The following is a 23,085-nucleotide window of genomic DNA, read 5'->3' as shown; positions in this document are numbered from 1 at the left end:
TAAGTTCCTTCCCAAGTCATATAGACACATAGGGCTGCTTTCTTGGTTTCCATGGCAAAAAATTCCCCATCTGGATGGGACGCTGGTCAGTTGCAGGGTTACTCATTTTTGCCAGCTGAGTGGACTAGAATAACGTGAAACGAAGTGTTTTGCCCAAGAACACGTGTCACCCAGCCCAGGAATCGAAACCACAATCCTATGACCATGAGTCCAACACTCTAACCATTAAGCCATGCACCTCCACAACAATGATGATGATGATAATGATGACAATGACAATGACAATGATGATGATGATGATGGTGACAATAATGATGATGACGACGACAATGATGATGATGATTACAATGATAACGATGACGATGATGAGAATGATGATGATGACGATGGCGATGATGATGACAATGATGATGATGACAACAACGACGATGATGATGATGATGATGATGATGATGATGACAGACCAAAATGTTGTAAATTTTAAAAAGTTTAGTAAAACATCTGCCATCATTATTGATGGCTTGGATGCTCTAGTGACTGAAAAATTATCATAGAGATTTGATTTAATTTGCAATCCATACTGAATGGATATAAAAAATTTTATCTTTGAGAGATGAACATCTTAATAACTGAAAAGTAAACAAGAGAAATTGCCAATGTGTGAAACATTCATTTTTTTAAACAACCGACAATTATGTCAATAAAAATAAATTACATGAGGAAACTGAAAAAAAACAACAAAAAAACAAAAACAAAAAGAAGCTGCAGTTCATTTAAGATTAGTTGGAGAGATTCATGGGATATGTTTATGATATCTGCAATAAGATTCATTTACCCACCTCCTTACAATTCTGTAATAATAGTCTCTCTATATATAAAGCTGAAATTGTCTGTGTATGGCAGGTTTGGTAGCCTTCAACTAACACTATCTCCTCCAATTAATAATTGGTGTCTTTTGCTGAACCGCTAAGTTACGGGGACGTAAACACACCACCATCGGTTGTCAAGCGATGTTAGGGAGACAAACACAGACACGCAAACATACACACACATATATATATTTATATACACACACACATATACGATGTGCTTCCTTCAGTTTCAGTCTACCAAATCCACTCACAAGGCTTTGGTCGGCCCGAGGCTATAGTAGAAGACTCTTGCCCAAGGTGCCACACAATGGGAATGAACCCAGAACCATGTAGTTCGTAAGCAAGCTGCTTACCACACAGCCACTCCTGCACCTATAGCGCAGTATATATTTGTTCTTCACTTGTTTATTATCGTCCTTATTTTATGTCCATTGTCTGGAACATGACAACTAAAGACAGAATGGGGTGGGGGTATTAGACAGATACAAACAGCATAATACATAAACCCATATAGACACAAACAAACGACACACATACACATGCCTGAGATAAAACGGGGGGGGGGGGATAGAGAGATATATAAATAAATAAAGGGCATGGAAACAAACAGTATGGTAAGCAAACTCATACATATGCACAAAACAACACATACAAAACACATAGCAACACATACATGTCCGCGCACGCGCAAACGCTTGTGCAGATAAATAAACACATCATAGGAAGACAGAATGGACTAAACAGAACAGGAGGAGGAGCCACGTGGGATGGAGAGTCGCTGAAGAGGTCACAGGTGTGTGACGAAAGACTTCCAGACAATGGACATAAAATAAGAACAATAATAAGTGAAGAACGAATATATATATATCTGCCAGCCTCGTCTGGCACTTGTGTCGGTGGCACATAAAAAACACCATCCGAGCGTGGCCGTTCGCAAGCCTCGTCTGGCACCTGTGTCGGTGGCACATAAAATCACCCACTACACTCTCGGAGTGGTTGGCGTTAGGAAGGGCATCCAGCTGTAGAAACACTGCCAGATCTGACTGGCCTGATGCAGCCTTCGGGCTCCCCAGGCCCCAGTTGAACCGTCCAACCCATGCTAGCATGGAAAGCGGACGTTAAACGAGGATGATGATGATGATGATATATATATATATATATATATATATATATAATATATATATATATATATATATATATATATAGCGTGTGTGTTTATTTGGCAAGAATAAAGTGACTGTCCCGAAATGTATCAGTATCACACTACGATTTCAGGAGTCTTGCAAAACAATTTCAGAAATAAGCACCTTTTGAGCCTGATCGTTACCAGCGTCGCCTTACTGGCACGTGAACAAAACATTCGAGCGAGGTCGTTGCCAGTGCCACTGCACTGACTCCTGTGCAAGGTTCCATGTAAAGAAACACTGTTTCGACCCTTGAGGAGACTTATTGAGTCAAGTCCATCAACATCAAAAAAATCAAATGGAAATTGTAGTTGTGATACCTGTGCCGGTGACATGTAAAAAGCACCATCCGAACGTGGCCGATACCAGCACCACCTTCACTGGTTTCCGTGCCAGTGGCACGTAAAAAGCACCAACCGATCGTGGCCATTGCCAGCCACGCCTGGCACATAAAAAGCAGCCACTACACTCACGGAGTGGTTGGCGTTAGGAAGGGCATCCAGCTGTAGAAACACTGCCAGATCAGACTGGAGCCTGGTGTAGCCTTTTGGCTTCCCAGACCCCGGTCGAACCGTCCAACCCATGCTAGCATGGAAAGCGGACGTTAAACGATGATGATGATGATGATGATGAAACCTTGCTACATGTATCGATAACTCTGCTCTATTTGTTACACCCAAACCTTCGTGTGTGTGTGTCTGTGCCTGTGTGCGCGTGCGTGTGTATTCATCGGAGGTCGATGATTCATTCTGTGGCTATCGTGCGATCGATTCTAAGGGCCCAAAAAGATCGCAGGCGAAGAGAAAAACTCTAAGAGACGGTGGAGTGTATCATAAATAAATATATAAAACTATTCCATTTTAACTGAGTGCTTTTAACAAAACATATAACATTTGTCTGTGTATGAAATGGAAACAAATAATCAGAGCAAAATTAATACTCACTGATATTCAAAATAGCAATGAAAAGAAGTTATTAGCTATACCAGATATAACCGATAGCTCGATAACATCCTAAGAGCAATTAATATTAATTGGGCAGAATTACCTGTTTACAGGCCATCCCGCAGTCGGTTTCTATAGCAACGGGAAAAAGTACAAGAAAATAATAATGATTAGATCAAAGTTATGAAACATAAATAATTTTTTAAAGTAAAATATATGCTTTTAAACCGAAACACGAAAATACATATAGTAGTTTAAATATTGTAAAAATTGTTATACTACTTTAAAAAAAAAAATTAATCCGTTACACCGGAAAAAGTTTTATTAAGTTCGTATCGTGACAACACTGCCATAACAACATGTCTTTCGCATCTGTCGGTGGGATGTGCCTTAGCTGAGACGAAAAAAGAAAAAGGGAAATATTAAGAAATAAAGTAAAAGAAGTTGTGACTCAGAACAAGACACTCACACCAGAGACTAAGTACTGAACTCTTTTAAATTTTTCTATATCTACATGTTATGCTTGTTTCCTATTTTTCTTTCATTGTGTATATCATCTTAGCGATCTTTTAGAATCAGTTAGATTACATGAAAATTTGGCGCATTTGCGTTGTACTTTGTAGGTTCTTAGCAGTATCAAAGTTTTGTGCCTCACAGATTTGGGGCTAAATTCTGACAGAGTCGACTTTGCATTCTGTCTGCAACTGTTGCAACAAATGTCAGAATTATACTGGGGTTCACTCAAGTTAAATATAGCCAGCCATTCCCATTTAAGTTCGTTTGCTTAAGCAAAAATAAATCAATACATGTGTAGAAGCTTAGAAAAAGAGAGAGAGAGAGAGTCTGTTGTGATAGTTTGTGTTATCAAATCGAATGTTAACAGGGTTGGACTTTGATCACCTAAGGAGTCGATAAAACAAATACTAAGGAAGAGGTTCAGTCAATTGACCATATTTTCTGGCCCTATTCATTTAAAGCGTGGATTTCCACCCCAACTATTTTCTTTAAAACAGTCTTCTTTATTTTTATGTTTCGAACTTAAGATTTAGATTCTACAAAATGAATGAATAAATTTACCAATTTTTCTCCCCGCTTGCTGTATTATTATCATTCGTTCAAACATTCTCTCTTAATTTACCTTAATTTATTCAATTACAATATTTCATATTCCTCCTTTACCTTCCTAGCCTCTCCAACTAAAGGCGTTATCTTTTGTCTTTCTATATTATTCTGTTATAAAATCTTTTATCCAAAAAAGAAAGAAAAATAAAATAGAATAAACAAATTGAAAAATAAACTGTAAGGATGTGCCTTCTGAGAGCCTTTCAATGGATTTCGAGGGGATTAGTGTGGTCCCTGTTGACAAGACAATAAAAAACTCAGAAAAATAAACGTCCTCTCCACCAACATAAAGGACCTCAGAAGCAAGCTGACCAAAGATTGTTATGTTTGACCACCTGTTGGTTTAGAACCGGAGTTCATATCTGCTGTAGACGTTACATTGCGTTTTTCGACAGAACCTTTGATTCTGTATTGCCGTTGCTCCAGAATGGTATCGTATCATAAGGAAATGTTGTATGCGATACCCAACTGGAAATTTGTTCATACGCTCCCATAGAATTGTGGTTATTAAAGAACTGGCACTTAAACCCATCTTTGAACTTAAAATACTTTTATATGATGGCATATAAAGTTTTATGTATCATAACATTTCAGATAATACTTTTTTTTTTCTTAAATTACAGAAGCGACTGTTTGATGGATTTTTATTTCGTTTTGTTTTGTTTTCAGCATCATAACATTTTTATATGCTTGTATTTTTTTTTAAAACAAAGACAAACTCTTCATAACTCACACTCAAACCTGCAGAGACATTCTCAAACAATCCTAACATGCATGCGAACTATTTCTTGCATGGACATGTTTAGAAAAGAAGGGAGTATGTCTTTTTTAGACTTGAGAAAATATAAATATACGAGCCTATAGAATTAGTCCTCATACGTTGTGCTGCAAAATATATAAAATATTTAGGCTGTGGGGAAATAAAAAAGAAATACGGCACACAAACTGAAGTTTTAAATATGAAGTCTTATAATTATGCTTGATTTATTGAATACAGAAATAAGTACTAAATAAGTTTTCGTAATTTAAATTATTTACACCAGAAGTAACACTACTTTCTGCGACCGGTTTTCTGTTAGTCATTATCATAATATTGTGTGTGTGTATTGGGTTAATGAGAGAGATGGAAGATACAAGAATTTTTACCAGTCACTACAATCGTTTCGATCCCTCGTGGATGGGATACTTAGCAACTGGTTTAGGAGTGTCTGTCGGTGTAGATGTGTCTCTTTGGGTGGTAAGTAGCTTGCTTACGAACCACATGCCTCCAAGTTCAGTCCCACTGCATGGCACATTGGGCAAATGTCTTCTACTATAGCTTCGGGCCGACCAAAGCCTTGTGAGTGGATTTGATTGATGGAAACTGAAGAAGCCCGCTGTATATATATATATATATATATATGTGTGTGTGTGTGTGTTTGTCCTCCCAACATCGCTTGACAACCGATGCTAGTGTGTTTATGTCCTGGTAACTTACCGGTTTGGCAAAGAGACCGATAGAATAAGTACTAGGCTTACAAAGAATAAGTCCTGGGGTCGATTTGCTCGACTAAAAGGCGGTGCTCCAGCATGGCCGCAGTCAAATGCCTGAAACAAGTAAAAGAGTAACTCGCTAAAGCAACGACAGTTCCGCACAGTATCTTCTTAGTTCATGTAAAGAAAAGCAGCAAATTATAGGATATAACTTCATTTATACAGAAGATCAATAATAATAAAAGTTCTTGTATCTTCCATCTTCCCTCGTTAACCAAATACACAACGAGCATTGTGAAAGTGAACATAGTTTACCAGTGAGCTACCAGGTATACCATACGTTTTATTATCTAATAAATACACACGCACATATACAGCAATCCCTTGACTATCACGGGTGTTACGTTCCAAAACCTCCCACAGAAATATTAAGAATCTAAAAAAATATAAATAGCTTTAGCCACAGAAACCCTGATATACTGAGGAGTCCACAATATAAATTTACATATATTAGCCAGAAAAATCCACAGTGTACTGAGTGTGCGATAGGTGAACCACAATATCATCTCTCTTACCTCTACTCACCATCTCTCTTACCTCTACTCACTGTCTCTCTTACCTCTACTTGCTATCTCTCTTACCTCTACTCATCACCTCTCTTACCTCTAGTTACCATCTCTCTTACCTCTACTCACCGTCTCTCTTACCTCTACTCACCGTCTCTTACCTCTACTCACCGTCTCTTACCTCTACTCACCGTCTCTTACCTCTACTCACCGTCTCTCTTACCTCTACTCATCACCTCTCTTACCTCTACTCACCATCTGTCTTACCTCTACTCACCGTCTGTCTTACCTCTACTCACTGTCTCTCTTACCTCAACTCATCACCTCTCTTACCTCTACTCATCACCTCTCTTACCTCTACTCACCGTATCTCTTACCTCTACTCACTGTCTCTCTTACCTCTACTCACCGTCTCTCTTACCTCTACTCACCGTCTCTCTTACCTCTACTCACCGTCTCTCTTACCTCTACTCACCGTCTCTCTTACCTCTACTCATCACCTCTCTTACCTCTAGTCACTGTCTCTCTTACCTCTACTCATCATCTGTCTTACCTCTACTCACTGTCTCTCTTACCTCAACTCATCACCTCTCTTACCTCTACTCATCACCTCTCTTACCTCTACTCACCATCTCTCTTATCTCTACTCACTGTGTCTCTTACCTCTCCTCACTGTGTCTCTTACCTCTACTCACCATCTCTCTTATCTTTTGCTTCAACTTGGAAGTTATACATTCACACATTTATTGTGCGGACTGGCTTTGTTTACTGAAGCCACTGACCATCCATTATTCTAGACATTCCTCTTTTCCTAACAGTATGTTGGCTAATTAATAAAAAATCAATAACGAGTTAATTATGAAAGCGATGGCTAAATTAACTTTGTCACTGTTTCTATTCTAGAAAGATACAAGCATCAAACGAGAACTGACACAGTTTTGCATACATTATGCTTCATGTAAATGAAAATGGTATTGGATTCACAAAATTTGAGAAAAAAGGTAACATAATTTCTTCCTTATTGTTTCATTTGTTCTAGCTTACTTCTCTTTGCAGTAGTTTGCATCTGTTATGTGTCTGAAAACCTACAATCACTGTGGCATTCGTTTTGGATGGCAATCAAAGCTAATTAGAGCGTAAGATCAAGAAGTGTACTGTTGTGGTTGTTGTGTCTCTACAGCAGTGCTTTTCAAACTTTTTGCTGGAGCGGAACCCCAAGGAAACATTCCACTGGCTCGAGGAACCCCTGTGCAATAATTTAATAGTCTTATGCACACATATCTGCACAAGAGAATTAAAAATTACTGCTGATTTTAGCAGTTTTGTAACTTCTTGCGGAACCCAGGACTGTACTGGCGGAACCCCGGTTGAAAACCACTGCTCTACAGACTCCATTCAGTTCCAGTATACCCTTGTCATATGCTCTTACGTAGAGAAGTGGACACCTAATAGACGTCATCATTATCACAAAGGACACCGACTGTGGGGATTTTACTAAAGCAGACATTAGAGTGTGGTGCAGTCCTCTTGCTTGCCAACTCCTGTTGAACTGTCCAACCCATGTCAGCATGGAAAACGGTCATTTAATAAAGAAGTAACAGTAATTAGGTGTGTCACTCATCATCATCATCATCATCATTTAACGTCCGTTTTCCATGCTAGCATGGGTTGGACGATTTGACTGAGGACTGGCAAAACAGATGGCTGTGCCAGGCTCCAGTCTGATCTGGCAGAGTTTCTACAGCTGGATGTCCTTCCTAACACCAACCACTCCAAGAGTATAGTGGGTGTTTTTATATGCCACCGACATGAGGGCCAGTCAGGTGGTATTAATCAAAATGTTTTCCTTTCTAACAAACATTAAAAAGATAGACACAAATTTATGATTTCAGTATTTTAGTATTTTTAGTGTGAAAGTTATTTTACCTTTAAAGATATGTCCCCAAAATCAATAACATTTTTCTGAACTATCTTTGGAACCGAAAATTTGGTGATACAGGTCTTACAAGCTGACTAGCTTAGCAAAATCCTCAATAAACTAGGCTTTACAGGCATACCCTAATGGATTGGCTGCCTTTTTTGAGAAGCAGGTTGCTTGGTGCATGACTTGTCACCAGGTGGGCTGCACTACTAAAGAAATTCAAGGTAATTTTTCTTTGATGTCCAGTTTGCCTGTGACATTCTAATGTCATGCTATGACTTTACTCATCATTGTCTGGTCAGATAACTTGCTCACACCAATGCAACTCATCCATATCAGCTGTCCTGGCCTAGCAATGAGGCAGGAATGTCTGGCCTGGCTTCTAGTCACATTGGTTTTTCACAAGCTGAAATATTTCATCTGCACACATCATGGAGATGATAGCAATAGTTTTATAACTGGGACAGTTGACCCTGGTTGTTGACAGCTTGTCTGTTCATCCAAACAGGTGATTCCACGTTCCTCCAAACACTGAAACTCCTGAACCAGAGCCCAAGTACTGGATTCAGCTGGAAGTTATACCCATGAGGACCGAGCAGTTTAAAGTCATACCCAGTCTTGGGTATGACTTTATTGGCTAGACCAAATATATAAAATCAGGAATTGAAATGTCTAGTAGAAAGATTTGTTCAACTTTTATTCAGCATATTTGTGCATTATGTATTTATCCTGTCGTGGCCGTTGCCAGCCTCCCCTGGCACCTGTGCCAGTGGCACGTAATGAGCACCCACTACACTCACGGAATGATTGGCGTTAAGAAGGGCATCCAGCTGTAGAAACACTGCCAGATCAGACTGCAGCCTGGTGCAGCCTCCTGGTTTCCCAGACCCTGGTTGAACCGTCCAACCCATGCTAGCATGGAAAACGGACGTTAAACGATGATGATGATATAACTGCTCTGTGAGAGGAAGTAATAACAAAATGGAAAGAGAAACATTTTGCTATTCAGTCGTATCACATAAAACTCTGTTGCAGACAACCCTTTATCATTTAAACCAGCCACATCAGGTCCATATATTCTACATGCTTTATGTTCAAATTGGGCAGATCTGGTCTTTCACACCTATCCTGCAATGTCATTTTAAAACTAAACAGTCACATCCCTGAGATGTCAAAGCTACAAGATAATACATGATTGTGATCGTTACCAGCGTTGCCTTAAAGAGCACCATCTGAGCGTAATCGTTGCCAGAGCGGCTATCTAGCCTCTGTGCCGGTGGCATGTAAAAGACACCATTCGAGCGTGATCGTTACCAGCATCGCCTTACTGGCCCCTTTGCCAGTGGCATGTGTAAAAAGATTCGAGCGAGGTCGTTGCCAGTACCGTCTGACTGGCACATAAAAGCACCCACTACACTCTCGGAGTGGTTGGCATTAAGAAGGACATCCAGCTGTAGAAGCTCTGCCTAATCAAGATTGAAGCCTGGTGCAGCCATCTGGTTCGCCAGCCCTCAGTCATTCGTCCAACCCATGCTAGCATGGAAAGTGGACGTTAAATGATGATGATGATGATGAGTGAATAAATAGGCATTACATTTGGTAATGTAATCTGAATGTTAAAGGGTTAAACAGAAATCATCGTCTTGCTCAGCACTCCTAATTGTGCTTCTTTCAAAGGAATTATCTTATAATTATAATTAACTGATACAATATCTCATTTATGTCTCCAAATTGTCTATTCCAAATATGTTAATGCTATAGATAATTAACATTGGTTATGAATGAGAAAATACAATAGAGTCTTTTAAATGAGATTTAATATATTTATAGTCTTCTCTGTTCATAGACCATGGATGAATGAGTCACATATGACATCAATCAACTAGATTTGGCTTTCATATTATATCAGCAGCTTTGCATTGTTTTAGTTCTCAATGGCTTCATTTACTTATTTCATAGTAGATTAGTTGTATAGTATAAAATAGTAGGAAATGGCTACACTGGAAAATTAATGAAATGGCTTGCAGTGCTGAGTTTAATTTCTGCGTCAGGAAAATCTGTCTCTGCTTGATTAGTGTTGTATTCAAAGAGATTTATCTTATAGGCGTAGGAGTGGCTGTGTGGTAAGTAGCTTGCTAACAAACTACATGACTCCGCGTTCAGAGTGGTGTCCCAGTATGGCCACAGTCCTGTGATTGAAAGAAAAGATGATAAAGATACCTTGTAATTTCTGCACATCATCATCATCATTTAGCATCCGCTTTCCATGCTAGCATGGGTTGGACAGTTCAACTGGGGTCTGTGAAGTCAGAAGGCTGCACCAGGCTCCAGTCTGATCTGGCAGTGTTTCTACAGCTGGATGCCCTTCCTAACGCCAACCACTCCGTGTTTCTACAGCTGGATGCCCTTCCTAACGCCAACCACTCCGTGAGTGTAGTGGGTGCTTTTTACGTGCCACCCGCACAGGTGCCAGACGGAGCTGGCAAACGGCCACGGACGGATGGTGCTTTTTACGTGCCACCGGCACGGGGGCCAGGCGAGGCTGGCAACAGCCACGAACGGATGGTACTTTTTACGTGCAGATTATCAGTTAACACTATTCCTCTTCACCTGCACCTCATCCCATCAAAAATAGCCAATGATATTTCAATTTAAATTTCTATTTGCAGAGGCAAAACCTAAAAATTATATGAATGAAAACCTGAAGAAAGTTCATCAGATTCAAAAGTTAGTGAGGTCAAAAACACTTGAAAGTCAGGAACCACCCAAAGAGTTGTGGAAGTCGAAAAAATTTCAGGATGTTCCATCAAGGTTTAGAGAACAATCACAGGTATGAAGAATAAATATTATCTGCCTCCTCCTCATCATCATCATCTTCACTTTTCCAATGTTCACTGGAATTTTTCCATGTTCACTGGAGGGCGGCAAGCTGGCAGAAGCATTAGCATGCCAGGAGAAATGCTTAGCGGTATTTCGTCTGCCGTTACGTTCTGAGTTCAAATTCTGCCGAGGTCGACTTTGCCTTTCATCCTTTTGGGGTCGATTAAATAAGTACCAGTTACGTACTGGGGTCGATGTAATCGACTTAATCCCTTTGTCTGTCCTTGTTTGTCCCCTCTATATTTAGCCCCTTGTGGGCAATAAAGAAATAAAAATGTTCACTTTTCCATGATTGCATGGGTTGGACAAAGTTTGTTGAAGGGGATTTTCTAGTCAGATGCTCTTGTTGTTGTCAAACCTTACCTGTTTTCAAACAAGGTAATATTTATTTACAGCCAGACATGTTTTTTCATGGAATATTGGAAGTGACTGATACTACTTCCATGACAGTGGCACTCATTTACAACTATCATGTCAATGTCAAGACAAGGAGACACACACACACACACACACACACACACGTGTGATGAGCTTCTTTCAGTTTCCATCTATCAAATCCACTCACAAGTAGCTTGGGGCTACAACAAAAGAAAGACTCTTATCTAAAGCACCACACATTGGATTTGAACCTGAAACCATGTGGTTGGAAGCAAACTTCTTAACCACACAGCTATGCCTGTGCTTATCAACTCAATATAATTACTAAAACTCTCATCAAATAAAAGAATGCTACTACTCAAATTCCTTACCAATAACCATCATGTAGTTGTCTCTCACTCCTATCACTCTACTTCTCTTACTCTTTCTTATCTCATCTTGCTCTGGCTTACTTCCCTTCCACATGCATAGCGAAAAAAATGGCATGAATAAATGAAGACTGTGCAAGTAACAAATTTAAAGAAATTAAGGCTGGATCATGTGCTTTTTATACAATGCTGAACAAATAATTTTTTCCCATATTCAATCTTATATTTTTCTGTAATTCTTCCTTTTGTAAATATTCCTGTTGCTTTGATATGTATTACAGAATGAACCATCAGCACCTGGGAATTATTTGCGGGCTCATTCACGATCGGGACCTCCAACTAGATTACCAAGTGAGAACCAGTCAGTGGATGGTTCATTTGAGAAACTAAGTCTGACCTCTGCTGATGATCTGAAAGAAGTAGGTTTGCACTTTTACATTACTTTAAGAATTAAAAATTGCCTTCCTTCTATTTCTTTTTCTTATAGTTCACACTGTAAAGTGGTTGGCATTTGGAAGGGCATCCAGCTGTAAAAACCATACCAAAACTGACCTTGCCTGTGCTTGTACCATGTAAAAAGCACTCAGTTCACTCTGCTGAGTGGTTGATGTTAGGAAGGGCATCATCATCATCATCATCGTTTAACATCTGTTTTCTGTGCTAGCATGGGTTGGACAGTTTGACCGGAGTCTGAGAAACCAGGGGGCTGCACCAGGCTCCAGTCAGATTTGGCAGTGTTTCTACAGCTGGATGCCCTTCCTAACGCCAACCACTCCATGAGTGTAGTGGGTGCTTTTACGTGCCACCGGCACAGGTGCCAGGGGAAGCTGGCAGCATCCACGATCGGTTGGTGCTTTTTATGTGCCACCGGCACAGAAGCCAGTCAAGGCGGCGCTTGTAAAAACCCTGCCAAAACAAATACAGAAATCTGGTGCAGGCTCCTGCCTGACCAACTCCCATCAAACCATCCAGCCTATGCCAGTATAGAAGGCAGGTGTTAAACAATGATGATGATATATAACCTAAATCAAAGTTGATATGCTTTTATTTCTCCTCTTATGAAGGATACTCATGATCAATATCCTATGATTGTACATTTGCTTTCCGTGCTGGCACAGATTGAACAGGTTGTTAGAGCTCACATAGCAAGTCAGAGTATCACATTTCACTCCTAAGTTTCATTTCTCTGAGGTAAGGGTTGCAGTGACTTGGTTTCTACAACTAGATGCCTTTTCTATCACCAACCACTTTACAGCATATACTGGATGCATTATATTGTGGCCCCCAGCACTTGAGAGATATTCTCGTAATTTCAGCAAGACTAAAAGGGTCTCTCCATTGCCCCCTCTCACACACACACACAACACACTCCACAACCACCACACACACTAAGCAAAGTGTACTGGGTGCATTTATGATGGCACTAGCACTAAAGAAGATTGACAAAATTAAAGGATCCCTTATCCTCACATTTGTGCTCATTCATCAGTCACTTTACAGGTTGTCCCGAGTGGAATTATAGTGGTCCCAACAGATATGAAAGATAGTTTTTTTCTCTTTGTCTTGCAGTGAAGCTACATACATACATCATAACAGCTCCTCTTCATAAACAAGGAAGACATCAACATTTTATTAACTAATTTGGTATATAACACAGCTTCAGTAATTTCCTGTTTTTTCACTAATTTATGAGAGGTTTGAAATTCTGAAGCTTTTAGGCTATGCAAAAAACAAAACAAGAGAAAAAAAACCATCTAAAACAAAATCATGTATTAAATTCTCAAACATTTGTTATTTTTTACCAGAGAGGTAATGTGAACTCATGATCAGGGTAATCAATCAAATTTCGATAGTATGATGTTATATTGAGAGAGTGGAAAGCCTGTTAAGTTGATAAATCCTAGATGACTGCTTAATAGTTCACATCCCATTTACCAGTGTTGCTCTGTGTGTATAAAGGAAGTAGAATTTTCTGGCCAGATATGGTCTGTTTAAACAGAAGAGGATTAAACAATAGTTTTTAATTATTCAAAATCATTGTTGGTTTTAGATTTAGGCCCCAATCCTTATTTAGGCTACATAATATTGTTGATATACTGCAGTGCACATCATATGAAACTTATCATCCTCATCATCATTTTAATGCCTACTTTTCCATGCTTGCATGGGTCAGACGAGTATATTGGGGCACAGTTATCTGTAATTGGATGCTCTTCCTGTTATCAGTCCCTATCTATTTCCAGTTGAGGTAACAATCTCCCAGACAAATAACAAACAGCACAGACATGCTTCCATGGGAAACTGGAAGCAAATGATATTGGAACGAGTTGTTTGTTTACAAAGATTCTGCAATGTATCAAAACGCATCAAGAAGCTCAGATATGATTTTCTAGTGGACTGTAAGTAAATGACATCATTAGCAGAGCCACACATGGGGATGGGAGAAATATGAAATCATTCACTCAAATACATAGACATATACATATGTGATGGGCTTCTTTCATTTTCCTTCTCTCAAACACACTTACAAGGCTGTGATTGGCCCATGGCTATAGTAGAAAACATTTGCTCAAAATACCATACATCCATCAAATGTCACAAAGGATGTTTAAGAAATTTCATTTTAACTAAGATCTTGTTGAAACCAAATTCCTCTACAGTTCTCTCTTTAGAGGTAATTTTTCTATCAGGTTCTCTTAATGTCTGAAGATGCAAGTAGTTTTAATATGCCATGTGTGTACAATAAAATTCTGGTTATAGAATTATATTCAAAAATGAATATAATTTTATAGGCGCAGGAGTGGCTGTGTGGTAAGTAGCTTGCTTACAAACCACATGGTTCCGGATTCAATCCCACTGCGTGGCACTTTGGGCAAGTGTCTTCTACTATAGCCTCAGGCCGACCAAAGCCTTCTGAGTGGATTTGGTAGATGGAAACTGAAAGAAGCCCATCGTATATATGTATATATATATATATGTGTTTGTGTGTCTGTGTTTGTCCCCCCAAGCAGTTCGGCAAAGAGACCAATAGAATAAGTACTAGGCTTACTAAAGGTGGTGCTCCAGCATGTCCACAGTCATTTGTTTCCACAGTCAAAACGACTGAAACAAGTAAAAGAGTATAATTAGCCTAAAAACACCTTTTACAGTACTGCCAAACTGGCCCTCATGCCGGTGGCACGTAAAAGCACTCACTACACTCTCGGAGTGGTTGGCATTAGGAAGGACATCCAGCTGTAGAAACTCTGCCAGATCAGATTGAAGCTTGGCGCAGCCATCTGGTTCGCCAGCCCTCAGTCAAAATCGTCCAACCCATGGAAAGTGGATGTTAAACGATGATGATGATATAAATCATTGTTTCTCAGAGAACTCCTAGTGATCTTTGATGAAACACAATGTTCTCAGGAACTCTTGATGGGAAATGCTTGCGTAGAGAATCTCTGGAGATGTAATTTCTTTATTAAGAAAACAATACAATTACAGTGAGTTGTTTAAGTAAAACAGGAAAATTTGAAATTGATTTTTCTATTTTGTGAAGATTGTTTTCAAAAAAGTTTTTTTTTTTTTGTCACCAAATAGACAGAACTACTTAGAAAAGATGTAGATTTTGTCAAGCGGAATAGTCGGGCAGCAAAACATCACCAACAGGTACGACCTCCAAGTTCTCTGCGGGAACTTAGTGCTAAAAAGAAAACAGAAGAAGATTTTAACAAATACAAAAAAGGTGTTATCCCTAAATAGTAAGTAATATACTTTTCTCTTTTATTTCTGTTTCTCTCTCCTGTGTCTCTCTCTCATACTCACCTTGTACCTTGACCTCACATCTCTCCATCTCTCTCTCTCTCTCTAGATGGAGAAGCCATTTATTTACCTCTTCAGTAAGACACTCGCTCCCATCCTTCTATCATATCCTTCAATACTATACCCCTCAATATCCCTTCCATATCCCTCAATACTATACCCCACTCGGGTGGTGTTTGGTGTACTCTTGGCAGCCCTGGAAAATCCAGGTCCGTTTACTTCCAGAAAAACAAATATTTTTAAATGAAGTTTTCTACAGATATTTTTCAAATGGTGTAGATGCCTACGATTATATCAGAATTTAATATGACTTACACACATACACACTGACATATCCCTCAATACTATACCCCACTCAGTTAAGGGATCTTGTCTTGTGAGTACTTGATCTCTTGAGTGCTGGTGCCATGGAAACAGCACCTAATATCCTCTGTGAAGTGGTTGGCACAAAGAAGAGAGTCCATCATCATCATCATCATTTTATGTCCATTTTCCATGCATGTATGGGTTGAGTGGTTTAACTGGAGCTGGTAAGTCAGAGAGCTACTCCAGGCTCCAGTCATGTTTTGGCTTGGTTCGTATGGCTGGATGCCCTTCCTAACACCAACCACTTTACAAAGTGTACTGGATGTCTTTTACATGTTACCAGTATGGGTGACCTTTTACATGTCACCAGCATGAGTGCCCTTCTATGTGTCACTCATACGGATTCCCTTTTATGTGCCACCAGCATTGGCCACATCCACAATTTCACTTAGCTTCACATGTCTTCTCAAGCACAGCAAATCACCACCTGTGGAAACTATGCCAAAGCAGAGATTGGAGCTCAGTGCAGGGACATTAAATGATGATGGTGATTTTATCAACTTTTACCCTCTGTTTTCCAGTTATTTCCAAAATTAGAATGTGTTACAAGGTTATACAAATTCAGACCTTTGCATATTACACTGGATCAAGTCTGTTCCTATTCAAAAGCCATGTCTTTTCTTACCGAAGTAAACTTTGTCCATTATGAAATCAATAACCTCAGCACCTGACAAAGCACTGGGATTACTACATTCAGCTAAAACCCTTGAAGGCAGTGCTCCAGCATGGCTGCAGTCCAAAGACTGAAACTAATAAAAGAATGAAAGAATAACCAGGCAACCATGATGTGGTCATCATCATCATTTAGCATCCATCTTCTTTGCTGGCATGGATTGGACAGTTTGACTGGAGCTGGTAAGCCAGAGGGCTGCACCAGGCTCCAAGTGTCTGTTTTGGCATGGTTTCTACAGCTGGATGCCATTCCTAATGCCAACCAATTTTTGCAGAGTGGATTGGGTGCTTTTACACAGCATCAGAACTGGTACTTTTTTATCTGGCACCCACACTAGTGCGGAAGGCACTAATAATTTGAACTAGCAAAATAATAAATTACATTTGAATTTTAAAATAATTATAAGTTGAGACTTGTTTCATAAAACAACTATATTGTTATATTAAGTTGTGTCTGGGGAGAGACATTTTCTTTTTGTGCCTTATAATCTTACTGGTAAAATTTCCACTTTTTTCTTATTTTCATTGTTCTAAAATTTTTCATTGCTTCTTGCAACCTTTTCAATAGTTTTGACTATTGAAAAGGTTGCAAGACGCAACAAAAATTTTATCAGTGAGTGTGTTAGATTATAAGGCACAAAAAGAAAATGACTCTCCCCAGACACCACAGAATATGCTTCAACACACAAACTCATATAAAAAATCTTGCAAACCAAATCCAAAAATGAAATATTGTTATATCAAGTTACACCATTATATATCTAATGTCAAGTGCATTTGAGAGCTTTGAGGCAGTTGTATAGCATTCTAACTACTGAATAATGTGGTTTTAGGTGTACTGAAACTGCATGAATGTCATGTCTGGAATGTGTTTGAACATAAGGCTGAGCTGGGGGCAAAACATCAGCTATATTTGTCTTAAAATTTTCTAAATTTAAGTAACAAATTTTTCATTTAATATTCATATGAATTTTTTGTTTATAAGCCATTTAAGAAACACACAAAAACCGTTAGATTCACTTCAACATTTAAATTTAATTTGCCAAAATATTTTCGTCGCTTTGAGACTGTGACAAAGATATTTTGGCAAATTGAATTTAAATGTTGGAGTGAATCTAACGGTTTTTGTGTGTTTCTTAAATGGCTTATATACACCTACCACGCTGCAATTGTTTTCATTCCAGCACATGATCTCAGATCAGGTCACTTGCTATGCAAGTACATCTCCATAATTTTTTGTTATTCTCAGTATTTGTTCACATTTGAAATGCTTTTATTGTCCATTGTCTGACTTATTTCTATGTTTTATTTGCTATTTTAGTTTAAAAGAACGACAGGCACAGTGGGTGAAAGATGAGGAAGAGAGGGTTGCCAGTTTACCAGACCCAACAGTTCCACCAGGACACAAGGTATTACCTGATAGTGAACGGGTTGAAACTTTGGAATTACTCCAGAAAAGTAAGGCTTTAAGTTTTTGTACCAGTTTTTTTTCCCTGAAAAATTTTTACTGTTGTTTAACTTTGACTTATCCCTGATCAATAATGGGGTAGCGATTTGTGTAAAAACAAAAGAATGGGTTCATTAGGTTAAGTTATTTTTGTGAAATACAGTTGCTTTGAATTTGCTTCAGAAAGAGGTCTATGTTTGTGATGCTTAGTTGGGGTGGGGGTGCTAGGAATGTGGCCTGGGTGTTAAGTGGGCAAGCAGCCCAAAAAGTTTGGGATACACTGAGCTAGAGCTTTGTTGGACCTGCATACTCATATCCCAATGGATCAAAAAGCTGCATTTATGTTTGGCTGAGAAGTATAATATCTTGATGCAGCACTTACACCAAATAAAAAAGATGAAGTTTTTGACTGTGTGCAGGTTTTAGAAACAATTTTGTTAAAAAAATTACCGAGTAGGCGCAGGAGTGGCTGTGTGGTAAGTAGCTTGTTTACCAACCACATGGTTCTGGGTTCAGTCCCACTGCGTGGCACCTTGGGCAAGTGTCTTCTACTATAGCCTCGGGCTGACCAAAGCCTTATGAGTGGATTTGGTAGACGGAAACTGAAAGAAGCCCGTCGCATATATGTATGTATGTGTATATGTTTGTGTGTCTGTGTTTGTACCCCCAACATCACTTGACAACGAATGGTGGTGTGTTTACATCCCCGTAACTTAGTGGTTCAGCAAAAGAGGCCAATAGAATAAGTACTAGGCTTACAATGAATAAGTCCTGGGGTCGATTTGCTCGACTAAAGGCGGTGCCCCAGCATGACCACAGTCAAATGACTGAAACAAGTAAAAGAGTAAAAGAGAGTATTGCCATTTGTGGTGCTCCTTCATCATCTGGCACATTTGTTGTTGTGTATGTCATGCTCTTTCTGTTATCAACCACTTTGAAACCTGTACCAGGTGAATGATTTTGTAGCAATATGTCCAGAGGTGTTGTCATCATCATCATTTAACATCTGTTTTCCATGCTGGCACAATTTGGACAGTTTGACTGAAAACTTGTAAGCTGGGGAGCTGCACCAGGTTTCAATATGATTTGGCATGGTTTCTACAGCTGGATGCTCTTCCTAACGCCAACTATTCCAAAGACTGCAGTGGGAGCTGGGTGCCTATTTACTCTTTTACTCTCTCTTTTACTTTGTTTCAGTCATTTGACTGTGGCCATGCTGGAACACCGCCTTTAGTCGAGCAATTCGACCCCAGGACTTATTCTTTGTAAGCCTAGTACTTATTCTATCGGTCTCTTTTGCCGAACTGCTAAGTTACGGGGATGTAAACACACCAGCATCGGTTGTTAAGTGATGTGGGGGGGGACAAACACAGACACTCAAAAATATACACACACATACACATATATATACATATGGAGGTGCAATGGCCCAGTGGTTAGGGCAGCGGATTCGCGGTCGTTAGATCGCGGTTTCGATTTCCAGATCGGGCGTTGTGTGTGTTTATTGAGCGAAAACACCTAAAAGCTCCACGAGGCTCCGGCAGGGGGTGGTGATCCTTGCTGTACTCTTTCGCCACTCTTTCTCTCATTCTTTCTTCTGCTGGCCTGCTCGCTTAGCTAGCAGGGTGGCATCATTCAAAGGCTAAAACAAATGCGAATGCATTGTGACCAGCGATGTGTAGCAACATCTGATGGTCTGGTCGGTCACGTGATCACGTGATATATACATATATACGACGAGCTTCTTTCAGTTTCCTTCTATCGAATCCACTCATAAGGCTTTGGTAGGCCCGAGGCCATAATAGAAGACACTTGCCCAAGGTGCCATGCAGTGGGACTGAACCCAGAACCATGTGGTTGGTAAGCAAGCTACTTACCACACAGCCACTACTGCGCCATACTAATTTTTTTTTTTTTACCTTTTTGTTTTATTATTGTTGCAGACCAGCGTGACCTACTGCAGAAAATACAGAAACTGCCTTTAAGTAACGATTCCGTACGAGCTCAGAAAAGACGGCAAGAACTGGAGAGCAAGCTTGCTGAGATTGACGAAGCTGTGAAAATATTTTCAAGATCAAAAGTTTTTGTTAAGATTGAAGATTGATGAGTTGTAAATGCTGTAATATTTTAAACTTTTTTTCTTTGTATTTATATATTTATATAATTCTTCTATAAATAGTACTTTTCTGAATACAATTTAAACAATTTCTTATAAGAAGTCTTATTTTTTATTGTTTGATTATCACTGTTGCTATTGCTGTTTCTATCATTGTTGCTATCTCATGGTTGCAAGCCACTGTGTTTGTTGCTGTTGTCCCATTTCAGTCTTTTTGCTCAATTGTTTAACCATCACTAAAATATTTAGATGGTAAGAGCATGCATGACAAAGTTAATAGGTTGGTGGTTTACATAATAATCGTCATCACTAAGGTATTTAACTTAAATGGTCCATGCTGCATCATCATCATCGTTTAACGTCCGTTTTCCATGTTAGCTTGGGTTGGACGATTTGACTGAGGACTGGCGAACCAGATGGCTGCGTCAGGCTCCAATCTGATCTGGCAGTGATCCTACAACTGGATGCCCTTCCTAACGCCAACCACTCCGTGAGTGTAGTGGGTGTTTTTTTATGTGCCACCAGCACAGGTGCCAGGGAAGGCTGGCAATGGCCACGATCGGTTGGTGCTTTTTATGTGCCACCGGCACAGAAGCCACGTTTGGATGGTGCTTTTTACGTGCCGCCGGCACAGGTATCATAACTACAATTTCCATTTGATTTTTATTTTGATATTGATGTACTTGATTCAATAGGTCTCCTCAAGCACAGCAGGTCACCCTACGATCCAAGGTAAGCACTGCAGGTTGTTCTGCAATCCAAGGTACTTTGGATGGGCTGGGGCTATGCGAAACTGGTGCAGGAAGCAGCCATGAACTCACGTAATATGCATGACACGGTAGAAACAACTCTGTACAGAAACAGACAGAGAGAGTGAAAGATCAACCAGGAGAGACTGATATACAGACAGTGGGCTAATAAGGAAGCTTTGCGAAGACCTTGTTGAGGCAAGTGAAATCAAAATTGAAATCAAATTCGATGACTGGCATCCATGCTAGTGGAGTGCTAAGAGCACCATCCGAGTGTGATCATTGCCAGAGCAACAAACTGGCTTCCATGTCGGTGGCACGTAAAAAGCACCATTCGAGCGTGATCGTTACCTGTGTTGCCTTACTGGCACTTGTGCTGGTGGCATGTGAAAAAACATTCAAGCGAGGTCGTTGCCAGTGCCGCTGGACAAGCTCCTGTGCAGGTGGCACGTAAAAAGCACCATTTGAGCGTGGCCGTTACCAGCACCGCTGGCACGTAAAAGCACCCACTATACTCTCGGAGTGGTTGGCGTTAGGAAGGGCATCCAGCTGTAGAAACTTTGCCAGATCAGATTGGAGCCTGGTGCAGCCATCTGGTTTGCCAGTCCTCAGTCAAATCATCCAACCCATGCTAGCATGGAAAGCAGATGTTAAACCATGGTGATGATGATGACAGCTCAATATTCCATTCTGGAGTATACAATATAGTGTTAAATAGGCCAAGAGGGAAGCGTCAATATGACCACTCAGCCTACAAGAAATGAAAAGAAGGATGCATTGAATAATGTAGTTCTAAATGAATAAAAGATGAACTGGTCACAGCTGGATTGCTTTTGATCAATGGTCTGTGTGATCAGGGTTAGTCAATGCTGTAAGTAACAACAGCTCCATAAAATTGGTTACTATTTTAAAAGCAGCAAAGAGTTGAGTGAAATTATCACAAGTAATGGAGTATCCAATGTTTTGGATACAATTCTTCTTCAGGGTGAAGATGACATGAAGAAAAAAAATGAAAGACGGCAGAGTTTTACGTCCTCTATAAAACTGCTGACAAACACAAGACTGTGTGAGCTTGCATATGTAGAGAGGAAGAAGCAGGAGTGCGTAGTGTTTTGTCAGTGACCAAGGTGATAGAACCAATTTTTGGTACTGTGGTTATGTTTTTTCTAACTAAATTAGGTCAAACTAGATAAAGGATTTTCCATCTCTTATCTGCCTGAACCCTATTTAACCCAAGAATGTTAACTTAAACAACAGAACTTAACTAAGTGCAACTGTTGGTTCTCATAAATTTCTAAGTGCAAAAATCAAGAACAAAAGGAAAGAAACTGGCAGAAAAGTGGTCACTTGGTGCCTAGTTGAAGAGTATCTATTTCCCTCTATTTATGGATTGTCATCGCACAACAATACAACTTTCACCCTATCGTTGCTTGACAACCGATGCTGGTGTGTTTATGTCCCCGTCACTTAGCGGTTTGACAAGAGAAACCGATAGAATAAGTACTAGGCTTACAAAGAATAAGTCCGGAGGTCGATTTGCTTGACTAAAAGCAGTGCTCCAGCACGGCTGCAGTCAAATGACTGAAACAAATAAAAGAATAAATTTCCGAACAGATAGTTTCAGTTTTGATAAACCATCTCCAAAGGATCATCTAACTTTGTAACCCTGTTAGTCGTCAACAAGAAACGAGTGTTTTCTCATTTCTGCTTGGCTATGAAGGAAACTTCACAGTAGAGCTATTCAGCTAGATTAAACTCACCAGTCTCACCACCAATTTATCAAAATTACTTACAACTCAAATGATACTACAAGAAGCTGATATTAATTAATTGTATACCAGCAATGATTAAAATAGCATAACCTTGAAAGCATTAATTTGACGATCTTGATGTGAAAGATTTCCTTTCAAACCTTGACTCAGTTTGTTCCATAGAGACAGTTTCTCAAAGGTCAAACGATGAATTATTTTTGTAAGGATGTTGCCAGTTTTCTTATCTTCTGGTTATGTCAGTTTATATTTGTTAATATAAGAATGTGATTTGATAACCCTGAACTTGAAAATGAATAAATGTTTCTATTTCGATTGAACTTTCAGTTTTTGTTGGTAAGAAATTTATCGCAATAAGGTGGCAAGCTGGCAGTATCATTAGCACAGAAATTTGTCTGTCTTTACATTCTGAGTTCAAATTCCACCTAGGTCGACTTTGCCTTTCATCCTTTCGGAG

The 23,085-nt window shown here is 39.6% G+C and overlaps 2 protein-coding genes across 4 annotated transcripts in view; one reads left to right on the top strand and one right to left on the bottom strand.

The window, feature by feature from the left end:
• The window catches only part of LOC115208758 (uncharacterized protein C2orf81 homolog), a 42,967-nt gene extending 39,839 nt beyond the window's left edge, over window positions 1–3,128 (bottom strand). The window contains exon 1 of one of the 2 annotated variants that reach the window (XM_029787472.2): window positions 3,001–3,128. The gene's annotated coding sequence lies outside the window, so the exon portion shown is untranslated. The remainder of the gene's footprint in view (window positions 1–3,000) is intronic. The other variant, XM_029780444.2, reaches the window with a different exon arrangement.
• Window positions 3,129–3,317: 189 nt separating this feature from the next.
• Window positions 3,318–20,183, top strand: LOC115219546 (enkurin domain-containing protein 1). Of its 2 annotated transcripts, XM_029789754.2 has the most exons (7): window positions 3,318–3,481; window positions 7,065–7,162; window positions 10,752–10,912; window positions 11,990–12,127; window positions 15,288–15,448; window positions 17,869–18,005; window positions 19,938–20,181. In XM_029789754.2, exons 2-7 carry the CDS (start codon window positions 7,111–7,113, stop codon window positions 20,096–20,098), a joined length of 810 nt encoding a protein of 269 aa, XP_029645614.1. In that variant the 5' UTR covers window positions 3,318–3,481; window positions 7,065–7,110; the 3' UTR covers window positions 20,099–20,181. The 2 variants fall into 2 exon arrangements, with proteins under 2 accessions (XP_029645614.1, XP_036363897.1); XM_036508004.1 differs by lacking the exon at window positions 3,318–3,481 and having other exon boundaries at window positions 7,065–7,161; window positions 10,750–10,912; window positions 19,938–20,183.
• Window positions 20,184–23,085: the final 2,902 nt, after the last annotated feature.

This window comes from Octopus sinensis, linkage group LG1 (genome assembly GCF_006345805.1).
Source record: "Octopus sinensis linkage group LG1, ASM634580v1, whole genome shotgun sequence".
In the NCBI taxonomy this organism is placed as follows: domain Eukaryota; kingdom Metazoa; phylum Mollusca; class Cephalopoda; order Octopoda; family Octopodidae; genus Octopus; species Octopus sinensis.
Note: the sequence above shows the minus strand (reverse complement) of the source record. Positions and strands in the feature narration are given on the sequence as shown.